Source organism: Vicia villosa, unplaced genomic scaffold (assembly GCF_029867415.1).
Source record: "Vicia villosa cultivar HV-30 ecotype Madison, WI unplaced genomic scaffold, Vvil1.0 ctg.000622F_1_1, whole genome shotgun sequence".
NCBI classification, from domain to species: Eukaryota; Viridiplantae; Streptophyta; class Magnoliopsida; order Fabales; family Fabaceae; genus Vicia; species Vicia villosa.
In genome coordinates this window covers 655,303-669,589 of record NW_026705280.1, presented here as the reverse complement: position 1 = coordinate 669,589, position 14,287 = coordinate 655,303, and the positions used below count along the sequence as shown (strand labels likewise).

General features: G+C 32.2%; 1 protein-coding gene and 1 pseudogene across 1 annotated transcript; one reads left to right on the top strand and one right to left on the bottom strand.

Annotated features, from left to right (window-relative positions):
- The first annotated feature begins 382 nt into the window (after positions 1 to 382).
- Positions 383 to 1,612, top strand: LOC131629933 (F-box/kelch-repeat protein At3g06240-like; annotated as a pseudogene).
- Positions 1,613 to 11,427: 9,815 nt separating this feature from the next.
- Positions 11,428 to 12,630, bottom strand: LOC131629932 (putative F-box protein At3g25460). The gene has a single exon (XM_058900739.1). It carries the CDS (start codon positions 12,628 to 12,630, stop codon positions 11,428 to 11,430), a length of 1,203 nt encoding a protein of 400 aa, XP_058756722.1.
- Positions 12,631 to 14,287: the final 1,657 nt, after the last annotated feature.

Below are 14,287 nucleotides of genomic sequence, written 5' to 3'. Positions count from 1 at the left end.
ATATATATATATATATATATATATATATATATATATATATATATATATATAAAGAAAAGTATCTTTTAAATTAAAAAAATATTTTGAATTTCTTCTCAATTATGATAACATATCTTTATAAATATATACTGACATATAATTTGATTAAAATATATCAAATGAAATATCTTTTGAGTTGCTTCTAAATTACGCAAACATATACCGTAAAAAAGTATATTTTCAGTTGCTTAACAATTACGCTAGCATTTGTATTTTTAAGAATTAAATTAATAAATAATAAAATTATCTTATAAGTTCAATGAATATAGTCCTTTTCCCTCTATAAAAAGTGTAAATAAAGTTGACTGAGTTTTCTTAGATCTGAAAAACGAAGACGATTACAATGGAAGACAAAACTCTGAAGCATTTAGAGATGGAAAATAATTTAGCTGTGGGAGTTAAGAAGGTTAGTATTGACATACCTAATGATCTTTCTTTCTCCATACTTTCCAAATTATCTGTAAAAACTTTGAAGCGTTTTGAATGTGTATGTAAATCATGGACCCTCTTATTTCAAATCTCTTATTTCATGAGCTTGTTTTGCGAAAATCTCTATAATCATTCTTATTATGAATATACATCTCTTCTACTACACCTATATCACAAAACGACTTCGAGTGATGTGTTGTATTCTCTATCTGATGAGCGATTTGAGAATAAGATCAAATTAGATTGGCCAAATCCATTTCAAAGGGATGACCTTGAATTTGATATTTTAGGATCTCATAGCATTAATGGGATTCTTTGTCTAATCAGTTACTCCCAGATAAATACAAGACTTGTATTATAGAACCCAGCTACCGAGGAATTCAAGGTTGTTCCTAATAGCTTTCGTGAGTCTGTGCCATATATGGATATTGAAATTACTCGATATGGTTTTGGTTATGATTCTGATAGAGATGACTACAAGGTGATTCGACAAATAATGTATAATCCAAATAGCGATAGTGAAAGTGACATTGATGATTTGTCACTTGAAGATATATATTACCAACTCTTTTGGGAGATATATAGTCTACAAAGTAACACTTGGAAGAAACTTGACGCTAATATCCCTCATAATTATATAGATCAAGTACTGTGTCATAATGGAATGTGTCACTGGTGGGGCGAAGAAGGCTATAATATTGAAAATTATGATGAAGCATACCTACTATCATTTGACCTAAGTAAGGGGGTATTCCTCATAACACCCATACCAGAGGATAATTTTTTTAGATCTAGACATTATTGGGAAGACTTAATAGTATTAAATGGTCGCATTGCTTTAATCTCGAATCATAATAAAAACTACCCAAGTGATGATATTTTTCACATATCAATTTTGGGTGAAGTTGGTGTGAAAGAATCATGGATTAAATTCTATACTATTTGGCCTTTTCCTTTTATTGAGCATCCTATTGGAGTTGGAAAGAATGGGTATATATTCTTGAGAGAGCATAATGGAAAATTAGTTTGTTTTAATATAAACACTCAGATGGTTGAGGAACTCGGTTTTGTTGGACATGGATTTCAAGGTAGGACAATAATTTATGAAAGAAATATTGTTCCAATTGGAGGTATGAATATATAAAAAATCGTGTATACACCCATGTTTCATGTTTGTAATTTGTAAGAATTTTATATGATACATATTGTAGTCTTGTAACAATTTTTTATTATTATTATTATTATTATTATTATTATTATTATTATTATTATTAGTTTATAATAATATTATTATTATTATTATTGTCATCTATAAGAGAATTCAAGAAACCCTTTGATCTTATGAATATTTTTTTTATTATTTATTTTAGTGGTTTACTCTTTTTCTATTTGCATAATAACTCTTATATTGAAGTTGATATAAAAATAAATCACACTAAATCTTTGTTTGTTTTCAAGTTTTATCTTTTATATAAAATGGAATACAATGACTATTGTAATATTATTTCAATTTTGTGATGCTTTAAAAATCTCTTGATATGTAGAATTTTTTTTGTAAGACATGAATATTTTAACCATTGTGCCTTATTAGTATGTTCCATTGAGCTTAAAATTAATACATAATATTTTATGTAAACAAAAATTTGTAAGTGGCGAGTGAATAATATTAATCCATAAGTAATTATAAAATTAATTAAAATTCTAATTAATTTTCATCACTCTCTAACACTCCCACCAAACCATGCTATATATATATATATATATATATATATATATATATATATATATATATATATATATGGGGACATATCAAATGAGAATTTTGGTTATTATGAGAACTGAGAACTTTTAATAATAACCCTACGATTTAAAATCAATGTCTTAGATTTTACTCAAATTTTAATAGACAATAATTAATAGATAGATTCTGGTTTAAATACATATCACATAAATGCATATCTGAGCATTGGTTTTAAATCGTATGGTTGTTATTAAAAGTTTTCAGTTCTCATAATAAGCAAAGTTCTCGTTTGATATATATATATATATATATATATATATATATATATATATATATATATATATATATATATATATATATATAACTTTATTTAAGAGGGTTACACAAAGCACTTGAACACCAATTGAGGGAAAAGTATGAAGTGCTAAAGAACTAGAGTCTACATTGGAAGAGCGAAATGTAGCACTTGAATGACTTCTTAATTATTGATCAGACCATAATCAATGATCTACATCAGGCATATACACCATGTTATGGATAATTCACCAGTCTGGTGGGGCTTACAAACGGCTTAATCAGAGACATACTTGGGATGCTGAGAGATGTTTTTGACGAGATGAATCTTGCTAACACTCCTTAGGCTGTCTTTCATTTTGTGTTGTCTTGTATAGACATGCTGAGAAGGTTTAGGGCTAACATAGAAGTACTCAAAATGTCAAAAGAAACAAAAGATATAGCTTGATGTATCTTGTAATTTTCAAACACTGTATCTTCTTTTCCAGTGAGGGAACGAATGAAAGATGGTATTGCACCAATTGTTGGTTTCATTTCCTAATTATGTTCTCGTACTTTAGAATGTTTGCACATAACTATAAATCTACGAGATTCCATGAAAGTAAAATGAATAAAAAATAATAAATTCTAAAGCAATCCAAATGTGTCGTGCCTTGGAAGAAAAATTGATGACCATATAGCATGCATACCTTTGATATGTGTTTGGTCCCAAATGTGATTGTTCCGCCATAGTTAGAAGTACTTGAATTTGAGAAGTATAAGGGACTTAGATGCCCTAAGAATCATTTAAAAATGTTTTGCTGCAAAATGGCTGCTTATGCCTGTGATAAAAATCTAATGATTCACTATTTCCAAGAAAACCTAATTAGGGGCGTTATTGGAGTAGTACATCCAGCTAGAGAGGAGTAGTGTGTGTACATGGATAGATTTGGTTGATGCCTTCACAAAGAAGTATAAATATAATACTGATATGGCATGGAAGCGCACTCAGTTGTATAGCCTTACCTAGAAAGGTAATGAGTCATTCAAGGAGTATGCCCAAAGATGGAGAAAACGGGGGGCCAAGGTACAACCACTGCTTTTGGACGGGGAACTAGTGGACATTTTCATGAGTAACCTGCAGGAGAAATACTTTGAAAGGTTGATTAGCAATGTATCGTCTAGATTCTCCGACTTAATTATAGTTAGAGAAAGGATTAAAGAAGGTTTAAAAAGCAGTAATATCTAAGGTCCTTCAGGAAGTCAAGATGGGGCAAATAAGTTCCCAAATAATTTCTAGAAAAAGAAGGAAGACGAGACTAATGACATCACATATAGTAAGGGGAAGAAAACATATCATGTGGGACAAGCTACTGCTCCAGTGCAATAATATCAGCCTCCTTACGTGTCAATCATTTAGTACTAACAACCTGCTAGACTTTCATATCAACAACTAATGCATGCTCCTCCAAATAAATTTCTTCAATAGTATCAACAACAATATCCTTAACAATATCAACAACAATCACCTCAATAATACTCACAAACTCAGGGTCAAAATTATAATTGTAATCAGGTGGGACCATAAAAGCCTCAATTTGAGCCAGTACCAATGATACCTCCGTACCCACCTACTTTTGACTAAAATGCTAGGTGCGAATACCATGATGGATCACCAGGACACACAACATAGAATTTTAAAGCATTCAAGTACAATGTAAAAGAGGTAATTGATGGCCAAGTCATAAAATTCAAGGATAAAGGTCCTAATGTAAAGAGCAATCCTTTACATGCTCATGTTGGTCCTTCTACCAATGCTATTGAAAAGGATGATAAGAGCATTCTAATCATGAAAGTAGAAAAGGTGAAAACTCTTATGGAAGTTATATGAGAAAAATTGATTGAGCATGGCTTAATAAATGTAGTACATGCTGATTGTAAGATATATGTGTCTAATCCAGACAGCTACGAAGAACTAATAAATTTCCACCAAAAGCTTATGGATCTAGGTTTGATCCAGATTGGTCAATCAGAAATGGATATGGAAATTTCTACCATATAGATTCAAGTTGATGAGACTATGAGAGCTCCTAGGTCTTTGGGAACCCTCTATAATGGAAATAATGCAAAACCATCAGTGGGAAGGAAAGGTCCCATTGTCACCTGCACTATGAATCTCCCTTCTAGAGCATAAAGATCGTACCCTAGAATTATAATTTCACATCTTATATGGAGAAAAAGACTTTGATCATTACAGAGCCCACTGTGACCAATATAGCAGGAACAAGCAGAATAACCAGAAGAGGTAGAGTATTCACTCCTACACCACCACCAAAGAAGAATGTGGGAATCCCATTGGAACCCTTAAAGGGGAAGGGAGTTGAAAACTCTGGAGCAGGGACATAACCCCCGAAGAGTCAAATATCCCAAGAGGACGCAAAAGAGTTTTTGAGACTCATCAAAATGAGTGATTACAAGGTAGTAGACCAACTCAGTCAAACTCCTTCTAAGATCTCTATGTTGTCACTATTGCTAAGCTCATAATCCCACGGGGAAGCTTTAATAAAAATCTAAAGTGAAGCTCATGTCACAAAGGATATGACAGTGGTTCCTTTTGATGGGGTGGTAGCTAATATCAACAAAAATAGCTGCCTAAGATTTTTGTGATGAAGAAATGCCTACAGAGGGAAGAGCACATAATAAGGCTTTGCATATCTCGATGAAATGTATAGATAACACTCTCTCCCGTGTGTTGGTAGACATTGGTTTATCCATATGTGTTATGCTTAAGACTACTCTAGCAAAGCTAACTATTGAATGGGGTATTGATGAATCCAAGTTCCCTGGTTGTAAAGGATTTTTAAGGATTTCAAAGAGAAGTGATAGGGGAGGTTGACTTACCAATTTTGAATGGCCCACACACTTTCACAATAACTTTCCGGGTCATGGACATAAACCCTGCTTGTAGTTGTCTATTGGGAAGACCGTGGACCCATGCTGCCGGGGAAATTACTTCAACTCTTCACCAAAAGTTGAAGATCACAGTGGGTGACAAGTTAATAATTGTCTATGGTGATGAGGATATGTTGATCATTCCCTTATCCTCATTCAGGTACCTTAATACTGAGGGAGAAACCATTGAAACTAATTTCTAAGCCTTAATACGTGACTTGGTATATCAAAATGCTCTAGGAGTTACCCTCAAAAATTGGTAAGCAATTGAGACCCCGAAAATTATTTTATTATCAAAGTAATTTAGTGCTTTATTTCAAAATCCTTTACTCTTCCCAAGGCAAATTGATAGTTTTGTAGGCCCCTTTGTTTAAATGACATATTCGTCATCAAATAAAAATGCATTTTTATGTTCAAAAACTTCAATTTCTTTCACTTCTCATTCTTGAAATAAAATGGCAATACTTTTCTTTCATCGCTTTTATTTTTCATTCTTTTCCATTTTTTTAAAGAAAAATCATCATAAATCATGCAGATCCATTAATAACCCAGTAAAAATAACAATGCTATAATGCCTTACGAATTTGACCTTCCAATCAACCAATCAGAAGAATTGGATGAGAACGATAGTGAACTCCCCGAAGGTGGAAATATTACTGGAACAAGAGAAAAGGGTGATCCAACCTCACCAAAAGCCAGTAGAGATGATCAACTTGTGGATTGAAGAAGATCAAAATAAGGTCAAAGTCGACAATGCCTTAGACAAGAGCATAAAATAGAAGTTGGTGAAATTGTTTCAAGAATATGTGGATTTGTTTGCTTGGTCATATCAAGATATGCCAATACTCAACAAAAACATAGTTGTGCACAAGCTACCACTTAAACCTGAATTCCCGCCAATGAAGCAAAAGTTGGGGAGAACTCGACCAGATATGTCTCTCAAGATCAAGAAGAGTTCAAGAAGTAGTTTGATGCCAATTTCTTAGTTGTTGCAAAGTACCCACAATAGGTAGCCAACATTGTGCTAGTCCCAAAGAAGGATGGCCATATGCTGATGTGCGTAAATTAGCGAGATCTGAATAGAGATAGCCTAAAGGATGATTTCCTTCTACCTCATATAGATGTATTGGTGTATAATACAACTCATTTCTCGATTTTCTCCTTCATGGATGGTTTCTCAAGTTACAACCAAATCAAGATGTCTCTTGATGACATGGAGAAAACCTCTTTCATCGCCCCATGGGCATTTTCTAGTACAAAGTGATGCCTTTCGGCCTGAAAAATGTTGGGGCAAAATCAATGAGCAATGGTAAATCTCTTTCATGACATGATGCATAAAGAGATTGAAGTCTACATAGACGATATGATTTCCAAATGTCAGCATATCACGCACCTACAAAAATTGTTTACCCGCTTAAGTAAGTATAGACTAAGCTTGAATCCATCCAAGTGCATTTTCAGTGTCAGATCGGGAAAAATATTAGGTTTCATGGTCAGTCAGCGAGGCATTAAAGTTGATCATGATAAAGTAAGATCAATTCAAAACATGCTAACACCAAGCACCAAAAAAGAGGTTCAAGATTTCTTGGGTAGATTAAACTATATCTCCATATCCATCTCACATCTTACTGCTGCATGTGGACCAGTACTCAAGCTGCTAAGAAAAAAATTTGGAAATTGAGTGGAATGATGACTTCTAGTCAGAGCTGTCAATATGGGCTACCCGGCTCTAAACGGGCCGGCCCTAGCGGGTCCTGGGCCAAAAAGGCCATGTATAATATGGGCTCGAGATTTACTACCCGAGTCCGGCCCTAGATGGGCTTCGGGCTACCCGGTCCTAAATGGGCTTTTTTATTTAAAAAAATAAAAATAAAAACTCCATAATATTTATTATAAATAATATTAAAAATTATGTTATTTCAAACATAATACATTTTTAAGTACTATATTATCTCTTATAAATACTATAATGTGTTTCTAAATACAATATATGTCTAAATTGTATAAAATAATACTTGAATATTTATTATAAGAGAAAAACAAATATAATATGATGAAAAAATGTTAATTATATTAATGTATAACATTTAAAAGAGAAAGATTGAATAAAATAGAGATAAAATTTAGTGAAGTGAGAAAAATCAATATGCTATTTTGGAGTAAGATAATATAAATATTAATATATTTTTTTTAAATTTATAATTATGCGGGCCTGATGGGCTACCCACGGCCCATATGGGCTAGCCCATATGGGCTAGCCCTAATGGGTAGTGGGCTTTTCAGGGCTGGGCTATAAAGGCCCTGAAAAATATGAGCTCTAATTTTAAGGCCCAAGCCCTATGATTTTTCGGGCCTGGCGGGCCGGCCCATATGAAGTAGCCCATTTTGACAGCTCTACTTCTAGTGGGCGTTTGACAAAATCAAACAATACTTGCAAGAACCACCAATCTTGATCCCATCTGTTTCAGGGAAACCTCTTATCATGTATCTGATTGTACTTGATCAATCCATGGGATGCGTGTTGGGGAAACACGGCGAGACCAGCATAAAGGAGCATGATATCTACTACTTGAGTAAGAAGTTCACAGAGTATGAAACCAGGTAGTCATTTTTAGAGAAAACTTGTTGCACACTAGCATGGGCCGCTCGTCGCCTTAAGCAACACATGATATGTCATATAACTTGGTTTATCTCAAAAATGGACTCAATCAAGTACATCTTTAAGAAACTTGCCCTAACTGGGAGGATTTCTCGTTGGTAGGCTCTACTATCTGAGTATGAAATCTTATATGTCAAGCAAAAGTCCATTAAAGGAAGCATAATGTCTAAATACCTTGCTAACAAACCCGTGGAGGACTATCAACCAATTCAGTTTGATTTTCCTTGAAATTATGGTATCAGATATGTGATGTCAAATGAGATGTCACGATACAAATATCTGTATTCTAAACAAAATGGAGCAAGACAATAAACAACAGTAAAAACAATGCATAAAAAATAAAAGACACAAGAATGTGTTTGCCCAGTTCAGTGACAAACATACCTACTCTGGGGGCTACCAAGCCAGGGATGAAATCAATATACGATAGTATCAATTCAAAGTTAAACTCCTCCATTTACAACTTCTCACTTAATCATCACCCTTCCTATGACTTCTACCTAAGACTCACCTAGGTATGAGGCCCTCCTCAAATCCCTTCAATCAGAACCAGTGACAAACAACACACTTAATTCAATCACCTATTTTGCATAAAGTTTTGAAATACCAAAGTATATTTTTGTATTTTGGCTAGTATAACAAAGAAATATTCACAAACTAAACAAATATGGGTGCTTGGTGATCCCCTTAAAGATGGGGTAAGCATAACACCAAAATGGAGCCTCAAGACTGTGATCTTGATTAATGATTGAAAAATTGCAAATGACTAGGAGAATCTTATGGTCAAAAATTGGGGTATGACAAGTAGAATAAATAAAAAAAAAGTAAATAGCAGAAAATAAAAAGAGTAAATGTTAGAGAGATATTGCACTAGAGAATTATCCAAGTTTGGTTTAACGTTGGCCAAGTCATGTCCCGAAGATATGTTCTTGAGATTTTGACTATAAATTTTTGAGCTTTTGCAGGTTTGTCCCCAACCAATGATAGCTTTTACCCCAAGTTAAGCTAACGAAGCGTTTAGAGATTTTCAGGCTTATCTCAATAACCAAAACACAACTTTTTCTGGAAAAGTTTAAGAAACCAAAACACATACTTTATGACTAATTTATCTCAAGACCCAAACTTAATATCTCAAAAGTATTTCATTCTTAATAATTAAACACCCATCACGACCACTTTCAAACTCTTCCTCACAAGTTAAATTTCACTCAAAAGCACTACAACAACTTTAAGTGAAAAGAAATATTTCTAGAGAGAAAATGAGAAAAATAGAGAGATAAATTTCAAAGAAAATTTAAAGCTTTGGAAAGTGGCTTAAAAATATGATTTGTAAAAAAACTAAAAAGGGAATGATCCATGGGAAAAATTGATGATTCAATCAATTTGCATAATGCTACAAACGATTGGCTAAGTCAGTTGTAATCAATTATCTTGCACAATATGGAAATATTTGATATAAATTTGTTACAAATTAATAAGGTTATATCCTAATCGTTTGGTTAACCATTTTGCCCTTCTCCAATCGATTGGCTTAATGCTCCAATCGATTGGGTGGCTCAAAAAAGTTTTTCAAATTGATTAGATTAATTCCCCAATTGATTAGTTTGTTCAAAAAAGCTTTAGAAAGAGATTGAACAACTTCTTAGTCACTTGGCTTGATTTAGAAAACAATTTTCAAGATAAAAACATTTGAAAAAAAATTTGAGTTTGTGTGAGTTTCCTTAGTACTTAGAAGTTACTTCCTTACTTTTATAAAAATCTAGTCACTCAGACAGACGCATCCTTGAAAGCTTTCACACTTCCTCTCTTTCATTACTTTGAGGCTTCTAAGACTTTTTCCAGACACATGTATCATATAAGTACTTTAATCTTGAGTATGTTTTTATTGATGAGGCATTATATATTTCCCTAGTTAGGTTACCATCATCAAAGAGTTGAAAGTTATTTCCATCGACTTTAATTATTATTGTCATCATCAAAATTTCCAATGGATCTTCTGCAGGATTATCAACTTTATATCTCAAGTACATAGATCCACATAGAGATTATCAAGGAGTCCATCGAATGCCACTTGACGTTGTTTATTGTCTTTATTAAGTGTGGCTTGATATCTTATTGTCAAAAACAATTATATTGATCTTGATAGAACGCGTTTGATCATTACTTCTTCACAAATGAAGAATTTACATAATGTAGTTTGACATATAATATTGTCATTATCAAAGCCAACGTAAACATCTGATTGTTGCAGATAGTTGTACTTGTAAGCATATTCATTTACATCTTTCACTTTTTATAGTAATAGCAATGAATCCCCTTAGAATGAATATCTAGTTCCCCATCAATAAGATTTCCCTTAGATGAATTTTCCCCAACAATGTGAACCATGTGATCCGCTACATTTTGTTATGTGTAAATGAACCTCTTCTAAATTATTCAATTTTTTGTGCTTAATGTTTTTCTTCTGTCTATGAAATCGGTATAATGGATCTAGAAAGCAATGAGAACAAATGTATGAAATGGGTATAATCAATCTAGAGATATGATATATTTTAGTCGTGACATTAGATATTTTACGTACGATAAAGTTTCTTGAGATTTCGCCAGGGTCGTTTGGATAACGTATATAACAAAGATGGTAGCGCGATGATGAAATCGTTCGTAAGTACTTTCTAAGATAGCCATGACTTAAGAGGAATCAATACACGTTCAATCAAGGATGGACTATATGAAAGTTACAAAAATTCAAAGGTCGAACTTAATTATTTATCTCCTAGAGTATTTCAATTCTTAGCTTAGTATAGTTAGTTTCATAATTAATACACAATCAACTCAATCGCACTATGCGCAACCCCCATTTTACAATCATGTCTTTCGTAATCTATTAACAAGTACAATTCATTTAGTAATTACAATTTTTATGGATTAATAATATTCACTCATCATTTTATATAAAAGATAAAATCTGACAATAAACAAAGATATGGTGTGATTTGTTTTTAAATCAACTTAAACATAAAAGCTATTATGCAAATAAAAAAAGAGTAAACTAATAAAATAAATATGTAGAAACAATATTCATAGGATCAAATGGTTCCTTAAATTCTCTTAAACTTATAATTACAATAATAATAATATAAACAAAAAATAATAATCATAATAATAATAATAATAATAATAATAATAATAATAATAATAATAATAATAATAATAATAATAGAGTGTTGCAAGACTACATTATGTATAATATAAAATTCTTACCAATTACAACCATATAACTTGGGTGTATACACTATTTTTTTAAGGTATTTATACCTCCAATTGGAACAACACTTCATTCATAAATTATTATCTTACTTTTAAATCCATGTCCTACATAACCGAGCTCCTCAACCATCTGAGTGTTTACATTAAAACAAACTAATTTCCCATTATTCCCTATCAAGAATATATACCCATTGTTTCCAACTCCAATCGGATGCTCAATGTATGGAAAAGGCCAAACAGTATAGAATTTAATCCATGATTCTTTCACACCAACTTCTCCCAAAATTGATATATGAAAAATATCATCACTTGGATAGTTTTTAATGTGATTTGAGATTAAAGCAATGCAACCATTTAATACTACTAAGTCTTCCCAATAAAGCATAGATCTAAAAAAATTATCCTCGGGTATGGGTGTTATAAGGAATACCTCCTTACTTATGTCAAATGATAGTAGGTATGCTTCATCGTAATTTTCATTACTATAGCCTTCTTCACCCCACCAGTGACACATTCCGTCAAGACACAATACTCGATCTATATAATTATTAGGGAGATTAGATTTAAGTTTCTTCCAAGAGTTACTTTGTAGACTATAAATCTCCCAAAAGACTTGGTAATATATATCTTCAGATGACAAATCATCAATGTCACTTTCACTATCGCTATTTGGATTATACATTATTTGTCGAATCACCTTGTAGTCATCTCTATCAGAATCATAACCAAAACCATATCGAGTAATTTCAATATCCATATATGGTGGTACAGACTCACGAAAGCTGGTAGGAACAACCTTGAATTCCTCACTAACAGGGTTCCACAATACAAGTCTTGTATTTGTTTGGAGGGAACTAATTATTAGACAAAGAATCCCGTTAACACTACGAGACCCCAAAATATCAAATTCGAGATCTTCCTTTTGAATAGGATTTGGCCAATTTAATTTGATCTTATTCTCAAAGTGCTTATCTGATAGAGAATATAATAAATCGCTCGATGTCGTTTTATGATGTAGGTGTAGGAGAAGAGATGTATAACCATAGTAAGAATGATTATAGAGGTTTTTGCAGAATAGGCTCATGAAGTAAGAGTTTTGAAATAAGAGGGTCCATAATTTACATACACATTCAAAACGCTTCAAAGTTTTTGCAGATAATTTTGAAAGTATGAAGAAAGAAAGATCATTAGGTATGCCGATACTAACCTTCTTAATTCCCGTAGATAAATTTTTTTCCATCTCCAGAGGCTTTAAAGTTATATTTTCCATTGTAGTCATCTTCATTTTCAGATCTAAGAAAACTCAGTCGACTTTATTTACACTTTTGAGAGAGATAGATAGAGGGAGCGAGAGAGAGAGAGAGGGGGGAAACTAATACATTCAGTAAACTTATAAGATAATTTTATTATTTATTAATTTAATTTTTTTAAATGAAAATGCAAGCGTAATTGTTAAGCAACTCAAAATATGTTTTTTTACGAGATATGTTTGCGTAATTAAGAAGCAACTCAAAAAAAAATTCATTAAGTATGTTTTAATTAAAGTATTTACCTTTTTTTAAGATATGTTAGCATACTTGAGAAGAAACTTAAAAAAAAAATTAAATTTAAAAGATACTTTTATATAAATGTATATTTTTAAATTGGTAAAAAGTACTTTTTGTATAGGTATGTATAACTTGACATCTCAACTAGTTTGACACTCTAAGATCATTATTTAACCATACCGTAATCGATATTATTAAATTAAAATCACAAGAAAACAAACTTGGGTGAGTAGACCAAAACCTAATCATACAACCCTCTTCAGTCTCCAAACATGACACAACTAATGCTCTAACACTCTCATAACTATCCTGACATGAGATAACTACAATCTGAATAGAATCATCATTTCCCTTTTTCTCAGGACAATCCCTCATGAAGTGACCTAGTTTCCCAAAAGTAAAGAATTTTACCTTTGACTTGACAAATATCTTTGATTTGGACAACCCTCTAAGCTCACTTCCTCCTTTTAAGACACTTAAGCCTTCACCATTATCGTCAATTTTCAAATCTGTCACCTTTGAAAATTATTTAGATCGCACATTCATTTGGACTTAGTCCAAAGTAATAATATCTTCCTTACCATAAAGAAGGGAATCCTTAAAGTAATCAAAGGATCATGGAGATGATATCATCAATAAGAGTAGATTCTTGTCCTCATATTCAATCTTCCAAAAATTGTTAAAATAGATTACAAATGAATTACAAGAAAAAAACTTTTGATATGTGATGACATGTTGTCATTGCACGTCATTTATTAACAAAAATCAAACAAATCAGACTTAAATGAGCAAGTTAGAAGAAAACATGTGGAAAAAGCATGGAAACTGCTTTTGGGTGAAGAAAATTACTTATTGAGAAAATTGTTGTAAAAAGGAACAAAAACACATTTCTAGCTACTAGATTTTACATAGTCGCTCCATTCCATTATGCGACCGTGTTGAGCTATTCATTATTCAACGCGCTCGCATTGATACCTAGCACGCTCGCGTTGTTGCACTTTCCTGACAGGCTTTTGTTGGCTTTAAAAGGAAAATGAGAAGAAGAAAAAAGGTCTGATTCCATAGAGAGAAAGTGATAAATTTAGGAAATTTTGGAGCTTTTGGAGTCAGTTGGAGCCATTGGAGATCTTTTTCTTCGGTGATTCTTCATGTTATTTGAATCTACACTTATGGTATTGATTTATGTCAACATGAGTAGCTATATTCCTCTTAGGTTATGTATTATTTGATGATGACCTATTTTTATTTGAGTGAGATATATGATCGAATGATGTTAGTGTAACTGTTTTAACTCTTTGTTATTATTCAATTATTGATTGTACTTATTTCCTATTGTTTGTTACGACATTCAATTTGATTTTGATAAGTAATGACTATTGA